The 24,866-nt window shown below is 35.9% G+C and overlaps 1 protein-coding gene across 1 annotated transcript; it reads right to left on the bottom strand.

The window, feature by feature from the left end:
• Positions 1-1,764: 1,764 nt before the first annotated feature.
• LOC109097855 (PHD finger protein 24-like) lies at positions 1,765-24,500 on the bottom strand. Its single transcript, XM_042732349.1, has 7 exons — positions 24,107-24,500; positions 15,024-15,451; positions 10,432-10,617; positions 4,878-4,956; positions 4,491-4,693; positions 3,287-3,453; positions 1,765-1,863 (listed from the first exon to the last, which is right to left on the bottom strand). Exons 2-7 carry the CDS (start codon positions 15,447-15,449, stop codon positions 1,824-1,826), a joined length of 1,101 nt encoding a protein of 366 aa, XP_042588283.1. The 5' UTR covers positions 15,450-15,451; positions 24,107-24,500; the 3' UTR covers positions 1,765-1,823.
• Positions 24,501-24,866: the final 366 nt, after the last annotated feature.

Genomic DNA, 24,866 nt, shown 5'->3' with positions numbered 1-24,866 from the left:
TATTTAGTCTAGAACTACAGTAACACTTCACAAATGTAAAAGCACACAAAAGTGAAATGAATATGCCTCAGCATTTACTCCTGGTTTAGAGGGCTCTCAAACAAACTGCATGAAGAATATATTTCAGGAGAGCTTCAACAGTCAATACAAAAATTATTTAACATATTTAATTGTTGCATGTTTGTATAATATCCTGAGTTTGTATTTCACCGTTTTTTTATTTATTTTTTATTTAACATATTTAATTGTTGCATGTTTGTATAATATCCTGAGTTTGCATTTGACTGTTTTTATTTATTTTAAGGAATACTGAATCTGTTTTTGTGCAGGTGAGATGAGTAAATACTTGTTTATATTTAGTCTAGAACTACAGTGACATCACAGAGCACACAATGCCTCTGCATTTACTCCCTGTTTCTCTCAACATGGCAACACGAGAGCTGTCAGTCAATACATAGGAAACAAAGTAACTGGCGTTACTTATTTGAAAAAGTAATTCAGTATGATTACGAGTATTTTAAAATGTACTTTAATCTAATTACTAAAATTAAATTTTTGGAATCTGATTACGTAATCCAGATTGCATGTAATCAGTTACTACCCAGTTTTGGGCTCAGGATTATACATTTCTATGGCAACACTATCAACGGCAAAACATTCACGTCCTCGTAGAACTCATAATTACAGCTAGTAAGTTGAGAATCTTCTGAAAGCTTGACCTGGATCATGTGACCGCTATACCACCTGACCGCCACAGATTAATTTAGGCACTACTTAGGTTGCTGCGTAGAATGTCGAAATTACGGTAATTACGACATGCCGTTAATGCAGCTTTCAGAAGATTGCCAGAGTTCTACGAAGATGTGATATTGATAGTGTTGTGATTGTAAACTATATCTTGTTATGATAGATATATATCTGAATATAACCAAAAAATGAACGAAAAATAAAACAATAAAAACTAATTGATTTTGTGGTAGCTGTGCTTTAAAATAAAATTATTATAATCATAATTTCAGTGATGAAGGACTGTTTAAACACTAATAAACACTGTTTATTCTCCATCATCTAAAAATCATAATAATACAAACATACACCAACCTGTTGTCATTCTCCAAAGCTTTATCCACAAACATCTCACTCCATTAACTACCATGACATGATCTGACAAACTTCATTGACTGAAATAAATTAATACAGTTGTCTCACAAACATTGCATGCCATTCCGTACCCTGACATGATCTGACAAACTTCATTGACTGAAATAAATTAATTTGAAACAAGAACTTCCTTGTAATTAAGTTCAATGACGTGTGAAGCCAAACTGAGTGCAACCGTGACCAGAGCCTTGAACGGTGACCCAAACATCTTGTCCAGAACTAGGGCCGCTCAGAGTCGAGACTGTCTGCTTTGATCTCAAGTTGATTTTAATGAGTGTAAATTAGGATGCAAGCTTAGTCATGCCATAAATGCACCAAAAACATACACACAAACACCCACAACCCCATGCACCCGCACACTCAGGCGCTCATTTAACCTGCTGAAAAATATCCTTAAGGGCTTCTCTGAGGGGAATAAAAGCCCCTCTTTTTGATCTTGATAATGGGAGGACAAAATCTCATTTAATACAGCCACAGCGTCTGACAGAAAGCCCATTACAGTAAAAAAAAAAAAAACAGTTTAGCTTTGATATTTTTAGCCACTGATTCCTTTATGGGATATTTAGCAATTGAGGTGATAATGAGTTTAATGAGTATAATGATGATGATGGTAGGGAACGGTGTAAGATGTTTCCAGGGGAGGCCCATGCAGATAGAGTGACTTACCCCATATTGAACAAAGGGGAACACAATCCCATGAGTCTGCAGGGCAAATGGACATTCAGCAGTGGTGAAAAGGATAGGATGATTGGTAAAAAAAAAAAAAAAAACAATAGCATGGAGGATGATGTCAAAAAAAGACTGTCCAAATATTGAATTCACAAAAATGTTGATAAGTCAGTCAATCAAAATTCAAGCCAAATATGTGACATAAAAATATATATACAGTATACATTACCATTTAAAGGTTTGGGGTGAGTAAGATTTTTTGAAAAAAATTACATAAAAATTATGTCATGTAATAATTTGAAATTACATTGCATTAAATTGATTAAAAAGTGACAGTAAAGAAAAAATAATTAGTGCTGTTAAATAATAATCATTGTTTAATCGCATCCAGAATAAATGTTGACATCTTGATAAACATATTTCTTTCTAACATATTTTTTACCAACCACAACCTTTTTCATTTTAAGTATATTTCCCAGACGTTGTTGCTTATAGCTTATGAATTTAAAAGAAACATACAGTAAATGAGAATTCTATAACTGTCAACTTTATCTCAGATTTTTCAGTTAAATTCATCAGGATAAATAAAAATAGACACAAATAAGGCAATTGTCGACACACTGTACAAGTATATACAGATAATATTTCTAATTATATAATTGTGAATTTAATTAAAATTATATAAAAATAAGTTAATGTTCAAATGAAATATTAAAATGTTTATAAATGAGAGATTTAACTTAACGTCCCCATTTAACCTCACTGCTGTCTAGGAGAAAGATTTGAGATATTAAAGCCATCACATTTGTGATATTTCTTTCTGGGTGATGGTGCTCAAGGAATGAAGGATTCAGAAGGACAAATGATCAATCCGAGGTACCTGGCTCCATTTTTACCCCACAAATCATTCTGACTTTTGGGCTCTCAGAGTGAGGTTTGAATTATGATATGACTGGCAAAGAGCGCTATGACAAAGTCAGTATAGTTCCTGATTTTAGTTCCTATCATTGAGAAACTTTCCTCTTCCCTTCCACAGATGACTTATCCCACCAGTTATCTCATCTCATTTATGTTATGCATTAATCCCAGAGTCAGAACTGTCAGCAAACGCACTGCTTAAATGATTCATACTCTCTCTGCAGATTTCTTGAATGCAAAGTTACCCTATAATTCATGAGAAGTGATGGGAATACATGCTAATAAAGTGATAGTGGTTAGCATTGGCTAGCAGCTCGTGGAGTCATTGGCAGCTTGACATGGCTATAAAAACTGTCAAGCTTGATCCGATTTGTTGCTCCCAGAGGCCAGGCAAATTGGACAAGTCCCTGAAATGATTTTCAGTGTTTGAAGTGTCTGAAGTTTATTGTTGATTATGTAAGTGACTGTGATTGAGAATCGTTCAGAAATGTCTCGCTAACTATGATTAGCCTCAATGACTCTCATATATTCAGCTCACCTGACACTGCAGGACTGTGATTCTTTGTTAATCTTGTGGAACCAGGAGGTTTGGGCTTTTCTGGCTTCTCCGGCGGTAATGATCCCATCTTTGTCCTGGTCTATACTCTGAAATATGGCCCGTGCGCGATCCCTCTCCTTCGCTGTGAGGATTCTCACCAGTGAATTCTGGATTGAGGAACAACAGAATAATTTATGCAATGCTTTTAGTTGAATGGTTGATAGTTTATTATAATAAGGTACTATGTAAAAAAAAAAAAAATACTAATAATAATAATAATAATTTTCACAATGCTTTTGGTTGAATGGTTGAAAGTTCATTATAATTTAGCATTTGTAAAATTTGGAGAAAAAAAAAATTCACAATGCACAGTCACTTCTTGTTGAATGGGGCAGTGTTGATTATAATTTAGCATTTAAAAAAAATATTTTTGGGGGGGTGGGGGGGTATATAAAAACTGAATAATTTCCACAATGCTTTTGGATGAATGTTTGATATAATTTAGCATTAAAAAAAAAAAAATGGGGGGGGGGGCATACAGAATCATTTCCAAAATGTTTTTGGAGGGGGGGGTGAATAATCATAACAAAGAATTATTTTAAATTCTTTATTATTCATTATAATTTAGAATTTTTTTAATTTTACAATGATTTTGGTTGAATGCTTGATTGTTCATTATAATTTAACATTTTTTTAATTTTGGAGGGGAAAAAAAGAATAATAATTTTTACAATGCTTTTGGTTGAATGGTTGAATGTTCATTAAAATTTAGCATTTCGAATGTGTTTCTGTGTTTTTTGGCAAACATAAACAGCCAATTGTCCAAGATAATGGGATAATGAGCTATATTACTTGATGAAAGGATTGTGTATTCATACTATTCATAAATGTGAATGTCAATAAATGATTAAACATAAAGAAAAAAGAAATTACTTTTATTCAGCAAGGATGCATAAAATTGATCAAAAGTGACAGTACAGACATTTAGAATGTTACAAAATATTTCTATTTCAATCTCATCAGTTAGGGATGAGAACAATCTAGTGATTGTTGCACAATTTTAATTAATCTTTAAATGTCCACATGGCAACAAGTTTGAGTCTTTTAGTGTGTACTGTCATAAAACATCAAATGCCTTTATAAGTGGTCATTGAGCTTTTTCCAAAAACACAAACAAGCTAAATTTGTCCATGTCCCATATTACCTCAGTCCGGAACTTCTGCAGCACTGAAAGTGACTCGTGGTAGAGGAAGTCCGACCACTCAATCTGACCCTTCTTGTCTGGATCCAGCGCTGCAAACTGGGCCAGAACCTCCTCTTCCTCCTCATCGGTCAAGTCTCTTTCAAAGAGCTGCTTGGTCACAAAGTGCCTGTACTGCAGGAGTTCATCTGACACCAGACACGACTCTGAGCAGAAAGTAGGTGAGAGGAGACTTACTGCATCATCAATCAATGGAAACAGGTCAGGCCTAATTACAGTACTGACGTGATAAATTAGTAAACCTTTAATTAGCTTCCTTAATTTACTGCACAAAGACATATTTAAACCAGAATCTAGAGGAGGATGTTAAAATGGGACTGAGAGAAACACCTGGGATGATCTTGCACTGTTTGAAGGTTTCCATGAGGCTGTACATCTCTTCTTCAGTAAGCAGCAGGTTCACATTATCCTGAGGGAGGAAGAGGAAGAGTCTTTCGGTTCTGGTACAACAGACACTTCACTTTAAAGAGAATATTCGATTATACTTCTTCCATGCTTAACTGTTGAAACAACTGTATCAACAGGAAATTCATTTTCAATACTAGTACTAATACAGTAAGATGCACTGTGCATTAACTCAAATGTAAGATATTTATAAATGAGTTTAGAATGAACAGGATAATGAAACAAAACTGAAAATCTTGAAAAGGTAAGAAGCAATCAACAATACACCAGCCTACCCCAGCTACCTTATTTAACTTTATTTATTTTTGTTTTTTATTTCTTTTTTGTTAGTTCGTTTGCTCATTTGTTCGTTCGTTCGTTCAACGACTGTAAAACCTAAATGAAATATTTAGTATTTTAATGGATTCAATTTAAATAATTAAATTAAATTACATATTTAAAGAATTATATAGGCTACTTTTATAACAATTTTTATATATATACTTATATGTAGGCCTATATTTTAAATTGAAGAATCGCAAATAGCAATAGATTTTGAATAAGGATTGAATGATTGTGCTCATTTGGACTTCAGATAATCACAAGTAATGAAGATGATTATAAATGTGCATCTTATCCATGAGATTATTAAAAAAATAAACCAAAAAAATAAAAAAAATAAAAAAATAAATAAAAAAAAAAAAAAACTAAAAAATAAACAACAACACCCAACTCACTTCCTTCTGCCCCAGTTCACTTTGGGAAGTTTTGTCACTTTATCACACAGGTCTGACTTGAACTTTTTATTTCAAAATAATAATCTATATATTTCTACAATAATCCCCCATTAGCAAACAGATTTTAATAATCTTTAATATTCAACATATAAAAATAAAATTACAGATCACTATTGTCCAGCATCAAAACATATCATTTAAACTAAAAACTGTTCAAATTGAATAAATCTTAAAAATGTTAGTTCATTTAAATAAAGTCTACTGATCTAAGTTTTCAATCACTACTCTTCACAATATTTACTGATTAATCCCATTCCCAATCACATCAATATTTGCAGAGAAAAGCCCCCAGTAGTAATAATAAAAAATCACACAGATTAATAAATCATGGAATGGATATTACAAAACGTGGTCTGTTTCTTGATGATTTTTCTAAATTAACACATTCAGATGACAACCCTAGTAAAAAGATGTAAAGAAAAAGGCTTAATGAGGAAAAACATCCTGCGCAGAGCCTCAGGCCCCTTCAAACTGAGCCTTAAAAACACAGTTGCATGAATTATCTCCAGCAGCAGGTGTTTCAATCTCTCTCTCCCCCCTTTATCTTTCTAAAAAGGCTAACAATCTCTGAACCAAGGGTAATGAACGACCTGACTAACTCGGCTTTTAAGGAAACCTAATGAGTTTGAGGTGTAAGAGGTGCAGGAAGAAGCTCTCACAGATCAAATGACAGCTTGTCCTTTCATATCAAATTCAGAGAGAGATTTCTTTCCTGGCTCAAGCTCTGCCTTCAAACGAACCCTGTCAGAGCCCAGCAGCATTGGGAGTAGCTGTATTATCAATCAGCTTTCCCCAGCCTGGTGAGAACTCATCTGAACAATGGCACTAGAGCAGATGGGAAGAGTAGCCTATGTCTCAGAGGTAGTCCATTTCCTGTCAGCAGTGACTGTTGAAAACACTGCCCTTCTCAGGATGATCATTGAAATGAGATTGGATTTCATGTCCATTGTGTTATCCATGAGCCATTCTCAACAGACATCAGGTCGGAGAAACAGATATTATAAACAATGCTAAGCGAGATGTGGGATTCATTGTGGTCTCTGCAGGTACACAGATGCGAATGTCTGGGCTTCACATCTCAGTGTTTCTCTGATCCCCTGGAAGGCTGTGATTTGAAAGCTGCTATCTTTGCTCTCGGGTGCACGGTTATGGGTAATTTTTTTGGAGCCAGTAAAACACCATGTGACTATGTAGCCGCAGGAAAATTACATCATGTCAACACAGATTGGCTGACGGCACCACAACAATGTCCAGTCCCAAGCCATGAAATTAAAATGAAACATTTCAGACTCATAAGCTGCTTGCAGTGATTCCAGTACACGGCTACTTTTAAATGACCATAGATGTAGAAACATACTTTTTGCCCACAAAATGGTGCAGTTATAGCATCTAACAGCTAGGGCAAACTGACAATGCTAAATAACAAAACCTTGCACTCTTGGAAGAAATATTGACATTAAATCAGATGTTGACAGTTGGGTTGGGAGTAATTTCATATTTACTTCACAATAACAAAATTCCAGCAAAATGTAAAAAAAAAAAAAAAAAAAAAAAAAAAAAAAGAGGACATTGTCTATTGCAATCGGAGTAGTGATATATGTAGCAAATCAAGCAGCAAACGCTGCAAATTTGTGTGATCTTGCAAAGTGATCCAATGAAAAAATCTTCCCAGATGCTCCAATTTCTATTAAAACTTAATTTTGACTGTATAAATTAACCAAATAACTGTAAATCTGACCTTTATTCCATCACAACAGTAGGGTTAGGTTCAAAAAAGAATAGGGTTTTTTTTGTTTTTTTTTATTAATATTTCACAGTATCTGGTATTAAAATAGTAATCTTTTCCAAAAACATAGCTTAACTGACTGGAAAAGCAACTGATTATCCATAATTTTTTTACAAGTCTGCCTCACAATTTTAATATACTTAAAGACAAACCATGTGCAAATTCATCAGTCAACACCATTGCTGCTCATTTTCTTCTTAAAAATTTAAAGAATATTCTCAAAAACGTCCTTTCTAAATTCAATTTCAATAAATTCACTCATGGATTCACTCTCCGATAATCATTTATCATTCATTATTGCCACTTGCCATTGTGTAGCATTTACTACTTCCGTTAAATGAGTGAAAATACAGTAGGTCCTAGCTGATGTGACTGAGTGGAGGCGGGGCCCAATTTGCATATTCATAAACCCATGTATACAAATTGAGGTGTTGAGTTACATTTAAGTATATTAAGACATAAAGAAATAATTTTCATTGAAAAAACTGTTCAAGTATGTCATTGTGATCATCAAAGATAGCTTTAACAGATAAAAAGCAGGGAGACTTTAACGTAAAAGCGAAAGCAGCCATTTGTAACTTGAATGCAGGAGGCTTCCGGTCTGATTTGTTTCCAATTTTTAAGCTGTACAAAAAAACTCCATTATGTTGCTATTGCAATTGAAACTGACATTTGTTATCATATTGGTTTTTTTGTTGTTGTTGTTGTTTTCATAGACATACTGGTTTGTAGTGCAAATAGTGTAATAATTTATTGTACTTTGTTATTCTTCTAGTTATTTTCCTACAGCAGCTAATGAATCAGAGACTCGCACATTCACGGAAAACAGCCTACTTCTTCATTGCAAAATAAGGTGGATAAAAGGCGACAGTTTGTGGCAAGGTTGAGAATGCACACACATTTCAAAACAAAATAAGTTCAAGCTTGTGTAGCTAGAAGCTGTCATATAAATATGTTTTGGGTCTCAACATTTTACTAGTCTTCTCATTTTGTGTCATATGGGTTTGGAACATCATGAGGATGACTAAATGATGACAGAACTTTCTTTTTTGGGTGGACTATCCCTTTAAGCCTTCATGTTCACTGAAACTCCAAGAGATTTGAATTTCACAGGAAATCCAAAAGATGAGACCAGCGTAAAGAACACAAGCACAGTTGGACAAGCTAGAGAAAACAACGCAGCAGTTTCTCCACAATGCTTCACTGCTGGGTGACATTTTCAAACCACAAACCTTGAAAGATGGGGGAGAAAATCACTTAATTATGTTCACACAAATAGTACAGCTAGATAGCTATTTAGCAAAACAATACACAGCTTATCCCTACTGGCTGTATCTATTTTGCTTCAGCTCACAATTTTCATTGTTAACGCTCCCCATCATCCATGGCATCATCTTTATGAGCATATCTCCACACCAGGTGCATGTCATATCAGTTTGAGCTCTTTTATTGTTGTTTTTGGACGAGTAAGGGCTGTAATTATCTAAATTGTCACATGGTTAATCACAGTGCTGATTCTATTGAATGGCGAAGCCTGCATTTGATGCCAAGTGCCAAAATCAGTTTGACAACCTGGCCTGGACTCTTAATTAATTTTCCACCATGGTCTTCTCGCTAACACTTACTGACGCTAAATTTCATGCTTACAGTTCTCCACGCCGCTATCATTTCCCATTAAGCCTTAGTTTGTCCCAATACACTGAAATACACTTGAAGATATTAAATGGCATTACATGAAACAAAACATCAGTGTCCCTTGAAAGCAATTGTCAACATTGTAATCCCCAGTCTGAACATCTCTAGTCCTCGGCATACTCACACTTACGCACACATGTGGATTAGGTTGTAGCGAGGGCAGAGTGAGAAAATCAGACACATAAGCTGTGAATTAGCCCTCCAAGGAAATACACGCCAGACATTTCTGCAACAACCCAGAGCTTCACATATTGTTTCGAGGGATGTGTCCACAGCTGTTAATGTTTGCAATGCAGCATGGGATGCAACCCATTAGAGGGTGTGAGTCTAGCTGGAAACCAGCGAGTGTATCTGGAGTGAGTGTAGCAGCAGCAGCCTCGAAAATGTCTTACACTCTCAACAAATGATTTAAGCATCAGCAGCCTGCACCACCAAGATAAGCGCTCTACTTCACTTTGAAGGACGCTCGTGTGCTTTGACAGCCCACTTTGTAATTTTAGTGCCAGACTTCTCTGAAGCTGGAAGAAAGAGCACTTTGAACAGAGCCCAGACTCTCTAGCATAACACAATCATCTCGACATGCTGACCTTTGGGAGGAGCTCTGTGGGGTAAGGATCTGTGGATATATGCTAGCCAGCAGGTGGTCTATATATTTGATCACTCTGTCTGCACTTTTTGCTGGATAGGGGTATAAAAAGAAGAGGAAAACTTGGACATATTTATTTAAGAAATGTCCTTGGTCTTATTGTGTTTCTGAAACGACTTGTATTTATAGGCAAGGCATTAGGCGATTTTTTTGTGTGCCAAATTCATTCATTTCAACAGGAATACACAACGTGAAAATAACATGCAGTTATTACAGAAATACAGAAAATAACAGAAATAACAGAAATACAGAAATAACATGCATTGTTCCACACTGCCTTTGAAAAAACACACAGCAGGAATGAAAAACAGCTAATGATATTGAAATTAATATAATTACCCCAAAAATCTATATTCTGTCATTTTTCATTTCTGAATAAACTGTTCCTTTAAGACAGCCGCACAGATAAATATAAATAAGCCGCTCACTCCTGCAGAATGGATCCTTGCTACAGACTGAAAGACATTTACTGTAATAACTAGGAAACAACTACACACAGCCAGGGACTGGAAATGTGCTTGTAAATATGTCTGTATATGATAGTGTGTGCGTGTATTCATCAAAGAGGGAACTCACGCAGTAATAGCAGCTCCAGCCGGTGGTGGTGTGGGCCGTCTCTCTCATTTCCTGCAGAGCTTCAGTGCTCAGGTAACCCATCTCCCGCAGACAGCCGTCGTGGAAGACCCGCGTGCACGTCCGGCAGGGGAACAGATCGTCTGCTGTCCAAACCTCACACACCTCGCACATCTCATCATTGACAGGCTGATCGCAGAACAGAGGGAGACAACACAGATAAATCATCTGAGTCTTAGCAACAAGACTCTTATTGATTCACTGAAAAAAGGCCATACAGCGCACTGAAAATGCATAATTACACATGACAGGAAGTGCGGTGACTCTACAATCAAACTTCTATACCTCCCTCCATTAGCTGCTTTCCATTAAAGGTCACCGAATATAGAAATAATCTCACTTGACATTCCCTTCTCATTTAAAGTCTCCTATGGTGCAGCTGAATCTGCATGTGGTTTACTTTCATGTCTTGATATGTGGATGTCATGCTGCTTTGATGAATGCAGCTCAAGAAAAGGTTTTACTGATTATAAATACTAAACTGTGATAGAATCAAACTGTATAGATGGTATAGACATCTACCTGTCTGCATGTAGGCCTATGTATGGATGTATTCATTCACTTCCTTTTTTTGAACCGTTAGACACAATAAACTGTACTAACAAAAGGTAGATAAGGTAAATAAAAGAAATAAATAAAAAGGTAAATAAAATAAAGTAAAAAAAAAAATATTTTAATGGGAAGACAAATTGATGACTTGTTTGTTGCTGTTGTTGAAATTTATTTAAATAAAATAAATTCAAAAATAAAATAAAATAATTCAATAAAAAAAATCAAAATGTTTAACAGAAATTAAAAACAGGTAAATTTAATTAAATTTAATTTAATTTAATTTAACTTAATTTAATTAAACAAAAATCGCTAAAACCACAAACTGATATAAACATTATAAAAATTAAATCGAAATATTTTTTGAAAACTAAATGTGAATATTATGTAAAAAAACCTAACTCAAAATATTAAAGAAAAATATAATAGCATATAAATAATACTAAAGTAACTAAAGCAATTTGTAGCAAGTTTTAATGCTACAAATGAGAGAAGTTAGGAAGTTAGCTTAGCTAGGATAACGTACAGTCGCTTGTTTACTCTATTTGCAAAACAACACTACTAAAATGTTCTTAAAGGGATACTCCACCCCAAAATGAAAATTTTGTCATAAATCCCTTATCCCCATGTCGTTCCAAACCCGTAAAAGCTTCGTTCGTCTTCGGAACACAATTTAAGATATTTTTGATGAAAACCGGGAGGCTTGAGACTGTCCCATAGACTGCCAAATAAATAACAGTGTCAAGATCCAGGAAAGTATGAAAAGCGTGGTCAGAATAGTCCATCTGCCATCAGTGATTCAACCATAACGTTATGAAGCGACGAGAATACTTTTTGTACACGAAGAAAAAAAATAACTTTATTCAACAATTCCTCTCCTCTGTGTCTCTCCAAATCAGCGTAGCGCCATTTTGGCAAATCTGAGCTGTACGCAGGCGGCGTTTGCTCTTCTCTGTCAGCCGCGCTACGCTGATGCGCTGCTTTCTTTCAAACCAAAGCGTAAATACAAGTAAAAAACATATCCTTGTGGCACGGCTGATACAGAAGAGCGTAAGCCGCCTGCGTACTGCTCAGATATCTTAAATTGTGTTCCGAAGACGAACTAAGCTTTTACGAGTTTGGAACGACATGGGGGTAAGTGATTAAGTTTGGAACAACATGGGGGTAAGTGGAGTAACCCTTTAAGTTACTAGCATTGCGACTTTTTATTCTGTTACCTATCAACAGTTAATGAGTGTTTAACAAATGTGGTCAAACTGTCCAACAAACTCATCTCATTTCATGCTGCTCCTCCTCTCTCTGCAGCGTCGTCCGATAGAGACAGATATAACTATTGACAACCTGTCACATTAATGCAGCTCAGGGTCAGACATTTTAAAACCTTTGAAACGTGCAGAGACAAAACTGTAGTTCAAAGTTTAGATCATATTCAAGGACTTTTGGTGCAGACCCAAGCGTCTCCACAGGAGCTGGGATGATTTGAGAGATGTGATGACTCACGGCTAGTTACAGCTCTACTGCTGCTACTTCTGCTGTTAGAAACGTACAATCACAGCTAAATATTACAATGTGAAAGGACATGGGAACCAAGCATTAAAATTAGCTTTAGCTCCAGAACCACTGCCACCTAGTCAACTTCAAGTAACTTGTTAATTTGCGTATTAAATATGAGCTTTTTTAAGGATCGTGGCACTAGGAAACCAGGGATCAAATACTTGTCAGATATAACAAATGAATATTTCACCCTATTCTGGCGTCGGCACCAGACTCACTCAGTCTTTGCTCTTCAGATTGTGACATGTGTCTCTGAGGAGGGTGAGGATTGTGATATGAGTGCGGGGGAGAGAGGTGCTGTATTTAGAAGCGGGACGATCAGAAGAGCCAAAGGACGTCACCTTGCCACTGAGCCTCTAAATCTGAATCAGTACGACCCATTGGTATTTAACTGCTAGAATGGTAGTGGACCTCTACTGTCTGTGGAAGATAAAAATAGCACTTTGGCATTTTATGGGCATATATTCATTATATAGATTGCCTTATTGTTTTGACTGGACAAAGCCATCCTAATAATAATAATAATAACAAAAAGGAATATTTTCTTTGAAAAACCTTAATATTTATTATGATGCATTTACAAAAGCATTTTAAATAAATTACAAGTTCATTTCACTTAATTCAGTGTAACAGTGAGCACAATTTAAAGTGTTACCGTGCTGCTGTACCTATCAGATTTCTCTTCTGACAAAAAGACCCCTGTAATTTCAGCATTGTCTCAAAATGTGCTCAAATTTGCCAAAATACCAAAGCCTGCAATCAAACATTTTTTTTAAAATTTGACTATAAACTCAAACATTCCTGACTGAATTCTTCCCAAAATCAAATAATCTGATGCTAAGTAGTATTATAGTTCTTTACTCTTGATGCATGATAAAAGTTGTCACTTTTTTTTCTCCTAAGAAAATGTAAGATAAAGTGTGTTCCCCTTTGCCAAAGCAAAAGCAAAGTTTTTTTTCTTTCTCACAATTATTTTCACTAGCTGTTTGATTTTTCATTTGTGTCAGTTCTGCCTGTTTGTTTATTCATTTTCCTGACCCATATTTTAACATCTGCAAATGCATCTAGACATAACTCACAAAGACGAGCCAAATTGCATCTCATTCTGCCTGCTCTTATGTCTTTTATTTCTGCTGAGAGAGAGACTGCAGCTAAACAAAAGCATTCTGTTGAGTGGAGTTGTGTGGAGTGGCTCTTCTCCGGCTCGCTATAAGGCCTGGCCCCGTCGCCGCAAGCTTCAGTGACCCCAATTAATTTCGGACTGATCCCAGACGTCAGTGCAGCTCACCCAGCCAGGTTTTTCCAGCACAGCCTATACCCGCTGCCCACGCACTGTCAACAAACCTGAGCTGCCATTTAGGCTGAGCTGGGATCAGCTTCCCTTACTCACAGTCTTGACATTTTCTCACATACGTGCGTCACAGAGTGGGTTTCAGCTCCGAATGAAAGGAAAACATCCAACAGCACCCCTTTACTTTCAGCTGGAAGGAAAGCCAGACTTGTTTGTATATGTTTTAGATGAGCTATTCAGTCTCATGCAGTTGTAGGTATGGGATTTTTGGTTAAGAGAGGTTGTAATGTCTAATTTTTGAGGCCTGGTATGTAGATATACAGCAATCCCACCCCCAAGAAATGTTTTTTTAATGCAAAATGACTATTTCATTTAATTAAATGTCTATTTTTTTATTTAATTAAAACAATAAATAAATTAAAATAGAATTATAATAATAAATGATGCTGTGAATAACCATTATAAAAATATATTTTTTATAATTTTCCAAACTGCTTGTCCTATGTATGGTTAAGGGGATATAATATATAATTGTTACTATATGCTCACCCAAATAAATATAAAACTAAACAAAAATTAATGTGGTTAATGTGATTTTTTTTCATGGTCTATTTAATAAAAATAAACAAATGAACAAAATAAAAATAAAATTATAATAACAAATAATGTTAATATAAACCAAAAAAAAAATAATAAATAAAATAAAATAAAATAAAATAAAATAAAATATTTAATTAAAAAAATAATAATGATAATTGTTACTATATTCCCCCAAAAAACTATACAACTAAACAAAAAAAAAATATTATTGCAAAATAAATTTTGAAAATTGTCTATTTAATAAAAAATAAACAAATAAAAATAATTCAAAAATTATAACAATAAATTGTGCTGTTAGTTATCATTATTAATATATTTTAGAAAATTTTCCATCCATTCTTTTATTTCACAAATCGCTTGTCCTACTGTTTGTAGTGTTTAGGGGACATAATAAAAAAAAATTATTTATAAAACATTTAATAATGTGCATAACTGAAAGAGAAATACTTCTACAGTAAACACACATGACAGATGAGCAGGAATGTTTAAAAAAAACGTTTGAAAAACAAACCGTTTCAAATTTTTATTTCATCCATATTACCTGCTGTCTTTGCCCAAGCGGCACGTCTACTGGTTGGTCGTCGTTGACCTCTCTCTTTGGCCGCACAAACGCAGGAGGAGTGAGCTGATGTGCCTTCTTTAGATCCTCAGGCTCCACCCCCTTCCCATTGCGGAGCCGCCCCCAAGCCTCCTGATTGGCCTTATGCTCCTCTCTGAGCGAAGCTGAGGCCTGCTGATTTGGTAATGACCCTGGTTTGCTGTCCTTGTCTTTCTGTTCAGTATGCTCCTTGTTCGCCTGGTGGGATCCATCAGCAGATCCGTCCCCGTTCTCGGCTATGACCTCTTCAGTCAGGGCCCCAGCCGCTGGAGCCGCCCGGTCCTTCAGACCGTCTTTAAATGCGGACACCACCACACTGCACTTCTGCACCTTCTCCACCTGCTGCTTCTTGGACATAAGCACACCCATGGCTGCAAAACAGTAACACAACAAAAGCTATTTTTACCATAAGACATTATTGATTCGTATCAGGCTATGCAATCCCCAATGCTGGTGTTTTTAGAAGGTTAAGCTTCAAATCCTACATTATATTAATAGATTAAAGAGAGACAGTTCTCATGCTAGTGCGTCGGTGTTAGCACCCTGTTGCATAACAAATATTAAGGTTAAAAACAAGACATGTTCTATCGACTTTGTCTCTAAATCATTGCTCTGGCTAAATACGCCCACATGCTGGATCAAGCAGATTTTGTGAACCACAGCAAATGTGTTGCAAACCACCTCGCTAGCGTTTTCTTCACACAGATCTCTGATATGATTGATCACTGGCAGGCTTGGTGTGTCTCATATTGGTCTGCTGCCATCACAGACCATCAATCTAAACTAATGGCAACATGTGGCGACTTGTGAATGCAGTGTGAACGGAGTGCAAAACCAATGCAGAGCTGTTCGATCGCAAGATTTTGTGATTCACGATCAGGGGTGTTTTGGTGTTCAGAACGTGAAATCCAATTTAATTCCTGAAGCATTTTAGAATTTTAAAATACATTTCAACACTGATAATAATGAGAAATAGTTTTTGAGCAGCAAATCAGCATATTAGAATGATTTCTGAAGAATCATGTGACACTGAAGACTGCGCAAAAACAATCTTCACATAAACCTTCAATGCCCTTCAGCAAGTAGGAAATGTACAAAAATTGAATAAAGTTATCAACACTAACCTTTAAATTAAATCACAGCAGCTGGGTTATTATGTTATTTGGCTGCTATTACTTTAAGAGCTGCCGCTGCTGAATGTGACGTGGATCTGACAAGCATGCTCGCATAGTTTCATTCGCATTTTAATATGAAATGATACAGGCTGCAGCACGCACCACCATATTTGTGTGTGTAATTGAGAAGCATGCACTATAAGCACATTATAATGGCTTACCGAACAGGAAAACTTGTTTTTACTGACTTCACTGTTGTTCTACTGAAGCTGCTCCTCGCCCAGTATCGTTTCCACGCTCATTTGACTCATGCCTGGTGCTGAGGCAGAATAGAGTGCAAGTCTCAACAGTCTCCCATTTGATGTGCTCGTAAATATGTTCTACGTCTAAATAAACATAACTCTTGTCAAGAATAAAGAGACATAAGCAGATGTTGTAAGTGGAGTCACCAACCCTTGCTCCACCCCTGCACAATATTTTACTAGCGTAAATTCCCTTTTCTGTCATTCCAGTTCAAATATCTGTGGGGTTTCCATTTCAATTCAAATTCAAATTAACACTCATTAATTGCAAGGAAGACAATTCTCAAATTCAGAACTTTTTCCAATTCTGTTCAAAACACATGAACTGAACGAGCACTAAAAGTGAATTTGAAACATTTAGCTTGGTCGATTCCATTCTTGTGTTGAGCATGAACTGTGATTTAGCTTGTCCAGACATCAGATCATCTTGAATGCTTGCTCCATGCATTCAGCCTTTAATCAGGGTAATGGTGTGAAACTGCTTCAGTTGGCATTCTCTCGCCTTCTAAACGCAAAGCACAGCATGCTTCTGAATTTCAATGGATATTGAAATCCTTCCCCTATTTATTCTTAACTATCAACCCAAGCTCTGACCCAACGCATTCTTCTCTCTCTGCACCCACCTAAACAAGCCACACTGTAATATCCCTTTTGTCCCTATAGGCAGCGTCTGAGAATGAACTTTAATTATGAGGGAAATCAAGGAGGCGGTGCTGAGCCTCAACTCATCAAAGGCCTGGGAGTGACACAGAGATTTTTGCAGTAATTACCCCCTGGCTGTATGATGTATTTTACCCTGTTACAGCTCAGCGTGTTCTGATAGATGTCACATCAGCTGGCTGAGGGAGGTGTGGTTTAATGTCTTGTCACCGAATTAATTCATGCGTATCTTTTAGGCACAATCTCAAAGCCGGCAACAAACTGCATATATTACTGTCTGAGAATAACATTATATCTCTCTTAAGTAAAAGGAAATTGCAGTCTATCTGGGAAAGTTACTTTAAAGTGTAGTTTGACAAAAAAGGATCATTTTTAAGTAGCTAAATTACAGCCAGGCAACCATTTAGAAAACTGTGAATACCCAAAAATAGTACACAATAAAAAAAAACAAAAAAAAAAAATCAAACAACTATATATTTACATCAGATACCACCCATAAAACTAACAGTGATTTAGCTGGAATTTGACTCATTTTAATGTCGTTTTGTAAAAATAATATATTAAATATTTTATTATTTTGTATGGTGCTGCAACAAAGACCATGTAATGGATCAGTGCCAAATGAATTAGTTAGTTTTCAAAATTTGATTATACATGTGTATCATATACATACAAATATATATATATATATATATACATTTATCAATATATATATAAATATATATATATATATATATATATATATATCATTTATCATAATTTAATAACTTGCTGCGCGTCTGAAACAGCCTTCCTTTTCTAACTGACATAGAAGTAAATTAAAAAGTTAATTGCGACTTTTATCTCACAATTCTGACTTTGTTTTCTCACAATTCTGAGTGTATATTTCGCAATTTTGTTTTTTTAAAATCACAGAATAAAAACGAAAAAAAATAACTGTTGAATTTTTTCTTGCAATTGTGAGTTTATATATCAAAATTCAGACTTTTCTTCTCAAATTGCTCAGAATTGCGAGATATAAACTCTCAATTCTGAGAAAAAAGTCACAATCACAACATTTTCAAGATATAAATGCACAGTCAGAATTTTGAGATAAAACGTTTTTTTTTATTTTAGAATTAATTACATTTTATTTATAAATTGATTTCTTTTTTATAACTTTTTAGTTATGTTTGATAGCTGATTTATTTAGAATCGTTTCATTTAAATAAACTAAACTAGACCATTGACTAGAATCAGACTTCACAAAACTTCATATGTGGGTGTTTTAGAAAGATATGCGTGTTCAAATAACGTTACCAAAATATCCATGTTTGAAATTACAAAAATGTTACAGGTACAAATAGTTTCATTGCACTGCATGAAGCCTGGTCCACTTTGGCAGCTTATGCAACAAAACTGACCACAGGTTATTTCTGGTGATGCTCACAGGTGAATCTGAATTCAGTTCCTCCTTGGAAGAGCTCATTGCATCAGCCTGGGAAAGTGTGAACGCAATTTTGTTTCCCGGCAGACCTGTACACCCAACGGGCGGAAATTGCATAGAAGCCAGACTATCAGTTCACAGAACTGGTGATTTCAGCCAGCAGTATGCATCAGACCATGCATGAACAGACTGATGCTAGAACTAAAACTGTGACACAGACGTAAAACTGTGACTATACAGTGATGGATGAAGAGTCCTTAGAGACAATAGGCAGAGGAAGAGTGAGCGGTCATCGCAGGTCCCCTCGAGGAGAATAAAAGATGAGAATCTCTCCCCCTGTAACAACGTCTGAGTCAATCCCTTTGTGAAAACCTTATGAAAATGACTTCTGGCTAGAAATCCCACTGCATCCCAACTCTCAGCACAGATTATAACATGTTCATTCCAGTGACAGCCGATGCTTTCAGACACAGGGGAAGCAATTACTGCCAAACAGTGAAATTACTCAATGAAAACAATTGACAAGACTGACAACTAGACTTTTTATCATTTTTTAATTTTTTGTCTTTTTCATTTCTTATTCGTTTTTATGTTCATAAATGATTAAAAATGTATTTTTAAATGTTTTTGCTCTCTCTTTATAATGCCAATGTAACATGCTTCCATTAACTATCGTGTATGCTATAAAAATAAAGTTGCCTATAGTCATGGTAAAAGAAAAAAAAATTGTGAGTGTTAAATTTATGTATTATGGCAGACAAAAACGCTATACCTACATCATCCACTAGAACGCTACTCTCCCGTAAGTTGCATATAACAGTCAGTGGAAGCCATGTGGAGCACTTTTTATGATGAATGGATGCACTTTTTTGGACTTCTAAATCTCAACCAACATTCACTGCCATTATGAAGCTTGGAAGAGCCAGGCAGGACCTTTTTTAATATAACTACGATTGTATTCATCTAAAGAAAGAAAGTCATGTTCACCTAGGATGGCTTGAGGGTGAGTAAATCATGAGGTAATTGTCATTTTTGGGTGATCTATCACTTTAAATCTCTGCAAGGATGCTGCCTCTGGAAATAGAAAGAACAACATTTGTATTCTGAGCCACACTTGTGAATTTTAAATGAAAGATTTGCTAATGTTCTATTTTGTGGTGAGTTGGACACAAAAGCTGTAACCACTTAGTCAGAATTAAGGAGGACTAAATGCCCATATTGGTTGATCACTAATGTGAATATGGAGATGGAGGTCTGTGGTGATTGACACCTGAGGAAGTGCTTTTTCAGTAACAGATGGGCTTCTCAAGGTATGTGATTCACCGAATGGATTTTCTTAAACTGACGTATATCCACTAGTAAAGATTTGAAATTTATCTCCTGAATATCAAGATGTTGTACTAATGGAAATAATGCATTACGATAGTTGATGTAGGTTGAGTATAAAGTCTTATAGGTAAACATCTCAAGGAAAACATTAAATAAATGATTTTTTACTAACACCCCTACCCAAGAAAATACAATATTCACTGACCTGAATTTATACACAAGGCTGACTATTTTTATTGCTCAGGAGAAAATCGAGGTCCCTGTGAGTGTTTAGATCTGGAGATTTGCACTGAAGGGTGCACCAAGTCAGCAATCTCACAGAAATAAAAGACTGGAAAATGTTTCCCATGAGCTCAAAAGATGCAGTGTATTCTGGGCAACAGCTGTCTCACCAACACAGCTCACTAACAGGCCAGATATACTTCCCTGAAAAATTTAGATGAATCTCCTGAAAAAGAAATGAAGTTGAGGGCAGAGGGGAGACACGTATGAAAACTCACACATGTACATGGCTTTGCTGTCTCTGTCTCTACTTGGCTTTTGACACAGACTCAATCACATGGTCCTGAATTTAAGCAGAAAACTGTGTAACTTAATAGTTGAGTTTACCTATATATTAACAAGTTTTAAAAACTATATAGTGTTTTCATATTTTTATATATCGTTTCACAGAAGAGAAATGTGTTAGTTTTACTTTTTATATAGATGGACGGACGGACAGACAGACAAACAGATATATCCTTTATGATAATTAAATCACATTCATCCTGAGAAGCACTGGTTATTATCTGTGCTTGTTTTTAATATCATGTTGACATATATGTGAACTGTGTAAAATCGTGTCTCATAAAGTGAGGCTGTGAATTGGAGTTTATAGGCAATTTATGTGAGGACACCGGGGACACTGTGGCGTCGAATTATCATTCTGTGTGAGGCATCTGTCTGCACAGATGTTCAGCAGAATATGCTTCAGTGCATTTACTTCATATAAAGGTAACCATTGCTTCTTCTAAGTGTTCAATTAAATTAAAATTTTCTGCATAATTATTTTTCTCCTTGTCCTTATGACAATCTACAGACAAAGTATAGCAATAAAGCAATAATCAATCTTGCTCACCTAAAATATTCACTCTACTTCTTATATATTAAACATTGTTTTAGTGAACCAGCTTATTTACAAAGTTCATTTAAATCAACAAAAAACCTATCTACCATCCTACCCACCATCTATCTATCTATCTATCCCTCCACAGACATTTGACTATCTATCGTTCTATCTCTCGTTCTATCTATTCCTCTATCCCTGCACAGACATTTGATAAAAATGTCAATCTCAATAAAAAGAAAGAATAATAGCTACAATACATCCTTTTATTAGTAACTTATAAGATAAATATTTTATCAAAATGGCAGCGAGAGAAATAGAGATGCTGATTTTTTAGCAAATAATTCCTTTGAGTCGGTTCTTTTTAATTTGGATCAGAAAGGCAGAATCATTCATGAATCTGACTAATCCGAATTCATGAATGAATTCAGAAGATGCTCATAAAACTGAAAATCCTGTTCTTTTCTTGGGTGAACTGTCCCTTTAAATTATTAGTAACTTGTAGTTTGGTGAGCTGCAGTTTCAATCATTGAAACATTTAATAAGCTACACTTGTTTCCTACAGCAAAACTTCTGAATGCTAATGTTTCAGATGCATTGCACCTACATATGCACCAACCTTTGTTTTTTCCTCTAATATTATTGTAATACCATGTTACACAAATCAGCTTCGCGCTGTCAAGCTGTCGCTGACTTGAATCCCAATAAACCCTGCCTTTCATGCACTGCATGCTCCTGTGAGGAACCGTTCTGTGAATAGGACAGCGACAAAGCATTCTTTTTTTCCATGGGAATGCTTCCCATTGACGTGAATATCCCATCCCCAAAAGCCTGGAACTAATCACACTAACGAGTTCACTAAGGCCACCTTCTGCCAGTGATTGGAATCACAAACACCCACCGAAAAAAAAAAAAAAAAGCTGCTAAACTTCAAAGATAAAATCGCCAACGCTCTCTAATGAGCAACAAAGTGATAAAACACATAATCTGTGCAATGTGAGCTTGTGCGCTTTGGGAACATTTCTGAACGCATATATGCCATCGCATCCCATAATGCCTGACTTGGACACTCAGTGGCCCAAAAGCAAAGTGTGCTGGGCAAACTATAAGTATGGGGAGTTGAGATTCCTCTCGCACACTGGCCTATGAGCTCGGAGGCGTTGCAATGTGGAGGAATTTGAATGTAAATGCATCTAGAGAGAGGAGCCCCCACGTTGGCATTCAGTTCCTGTCAGGCACTGAGTCTGTGCCAGGCACTCTTCTGAGAGGAGGTGACAAAGAGCGCTGTGAGAGAGACGAGGGAACCTGGAGTGTCTGCTGGGTTCCAAAGCTGACACTCATGGTGCATTGTGGGTAGGAGGGCAGACAGGAGAGACCCGAGCACCAAAAGGTGGAGGAGGGTTCTGAAGAAGTAGGACAGGGGTAATAGCGGGGGTTCATGTCAAATAGATCAACTGAAGCAATACTAATACTGAACCATAATGAATAGCATGTACAGTACTACAAAGGCCAAGAATAGAGTATGATGAAATATATCAAATGTTAAATAACAGAAAAAGTGTCATAAACATGCAAGGTGTGTTGGTGATTTGGAAAAAGTTCAGAAGGTAAAATACAGAACATTCAGATTCAGACACTTCTGTTAACCTATATGTTTGGATTAGATCAGCTTTATTTTCATTATGTTCTCTATTATTATTTTTATTAACATTATCAGTATAGTTTCTTACATGAAGAAAAACAAATCATTATCATCATCATCATCATCACTGTCATCAAGCTCTGGTTAAATCAGCTTTATATTCATATAACAAATGATTATTATTATAGATGATATTCAAGTCAAGATATTCAAAAAAATTAAATTAACATCACTGAATCAACCTAAATACATTAACTGATACAAACAAATCATATTTTTATGGGTTAAATCAAGTAGAAATGGCTTGGTAGGGAAATTAATAATAATTATGATAGGTTGATAATAAATAAAAAGTAGTACAAGTATAATTAAAATTTAAAATTATACTAAAATCAGAAAAAACATAACTTCAATATTTATAAAACAATGTTACATTTGGCAATATAAAAAAATAAAAATAATATCAATAATTATAAAAAAAAATTACAATATGCAATATAAAATATTTAAAATCAGATTATTAATTATTAATAATAATGATAATATTTGTTGTTGTTGTTATTGTTGATGATGATGATGCAGTTATTATTATTTATTATTATGCGGGTAGTAATACCATAATAATTCTCTTTAAATCTGAAATAATATTACTTACATTATTTTGCATTTAGTAATACAAATAATATTATTATTTATTATCAATATTAATGATTAAAATATTGTTATCTAAACATAAATAAATGTGATTGTTTAAATTCTACAGAATCTATAGAAATGTATCTAAAGGAAATTCTGTAAAATTCTACAGCTACATAATTTTCCCTAAATGTCCGTTTCCCCAAACGCAGGCACCTGACTTCCACTCCTCAAGGACTACATAACACCCTGCTCGCTCCTGGACTGTGACGTCAGAAGTGATGCACAAGGGTCTCACAAAGAGACTGCAATTGATCCAGAAAAACTTACCTCTGCAGTGTTGCTCAAAGGAGCGGGTACACTTCGCTACGCACAAGTTACCGTGTAAAGTATTTGATTGCACATCCAATATTGTAATTAGGTCACGTGCAACATTCAGTGTCAGTGTAACAAAAGTTATTACGTAAAGTCTGGCAGCTGGCTATATCAAACCCCAGCCTCATTACATTTCACAGTGGAAAATGACGCAACATAATGCATGGCTCTCATCCACACCCGCCAAAACAGCACTGACCTACATCGGGTGTTACAGACGGGGTATTTTCTTCACCCACATAAAACTAATGCATGAATGATCCGTCTCGTGAAATTTACGTCCATGCAATTTGCTTGCGTTTTGACAGGCAATTTGAATGCATGTTCTATGTTGCATTCAATGCACGTCCTGCAAGCTTTACTAAATGTGGACTGTAAAAATCACAACTGTCTTGATTTAGTTAGTACCTACAGTTTGAAAAGAACTAAGACTAACCTGACGGAAATGGGATGGTGCTCCGGTACTTGGGACTCGATTTCTTCTGCTCCTCTCACGCGCTGCCAGCAGTCATTTCAAGGTTTGCTTTCGTCAGTGAAAGCTATGCGTGTGTAATCTCGACGGTCAGTGCACAGTGTGTAACCCCGTCAAACAAATATTCCGCAGCCGAGCAAAAAGCGTCGTTTTGAGGCACGAGCAGAGGGCGCGGAGGCTGGACAGCTCCGGTGCTGAATTCTGGAGTGGAACTTTGCTCTGGAGACCGTAGCTACAGCTCGCGTAAATAAACACAACCCTGGTAAAAGTTGTGTCTGCTGCTTCTGCTGACTAGCCCACTAGATTCGCGAGGGTCCAGTGTTCTTCGAGCCTCTTCGTGGAACTTGTTTTCAGCCTGCGAAAGGAGACGTTTCATTGGTCTGTTCAAATGACGTTGGCACTGGGAAATGAGATGAGCCAATACACGGAATATGGATGCAAAACTGCTTTAATGAACAAACATAGTCTTGTTGATTTTGGGGGTTGTAATCATTACAATATTTTCACTAATCAGTAAAGAATATCTAGACAACAGGGTGTCCATTACTTACACTATACAGTTTGGCTACAAAAACCAGGCCTATATTAATTTATTTATTATATATTGTTCGTTTGACATACTTATGCCCGATAGCGGGGCATGTAGTCGCATTATATGAAGTAAGTTGTCTTAAAGGGTTAGTTCACCCAAATGTGAAAATTAAGTCATTAGTTACTCACCCTC

The sequence above is a fragment of the Cyprinus carpio genome, chromosome B10 (genome assembly GCF_018340385.1).
Source record: "Cyprinus carpio isolate SPL01 chromosome B10, ASM1834038v1, whole genome shotgun sequence".
Taxonomy (NCBI): domain Eukaryota; kingdom Metazoa; phylum Chordata; class Actinopteri; order Cypriniformes; family Cyprinidae; genus Cyprinus; species Cyprinus carpio.
The sequence above is the reverse complement of the archived record's forward strand: the minus strand, read 5'-3'. Positions and strand labels throughout refer to the sequence as shown.

Bases quoted from the DNA above. Each gene is read 5' to 3' on its own strand.
- LOC109097855 (XM_042732349.1), bottom strand. From the start codon at position 15,449: ATGGGTGTGCTTATGTCCAAGAAGCAGCAGGTGGAGAAGGTGCAGAAG. The intron at 10,618-15,023 runs GTAATATGGATG...TTCTGCGATCAG, and splicing joins CGCTTGGGCAAAGACAGCAG to CCTGTCAATGATGAGATGTG. The intron at 4,957-10,431 runs GTGAGTTCCCTC...TTCCTCCCTCAG, and splicing joins GCTGGAGCTGCTATTACTGC to GATAATGTGAACCTGCTGCT.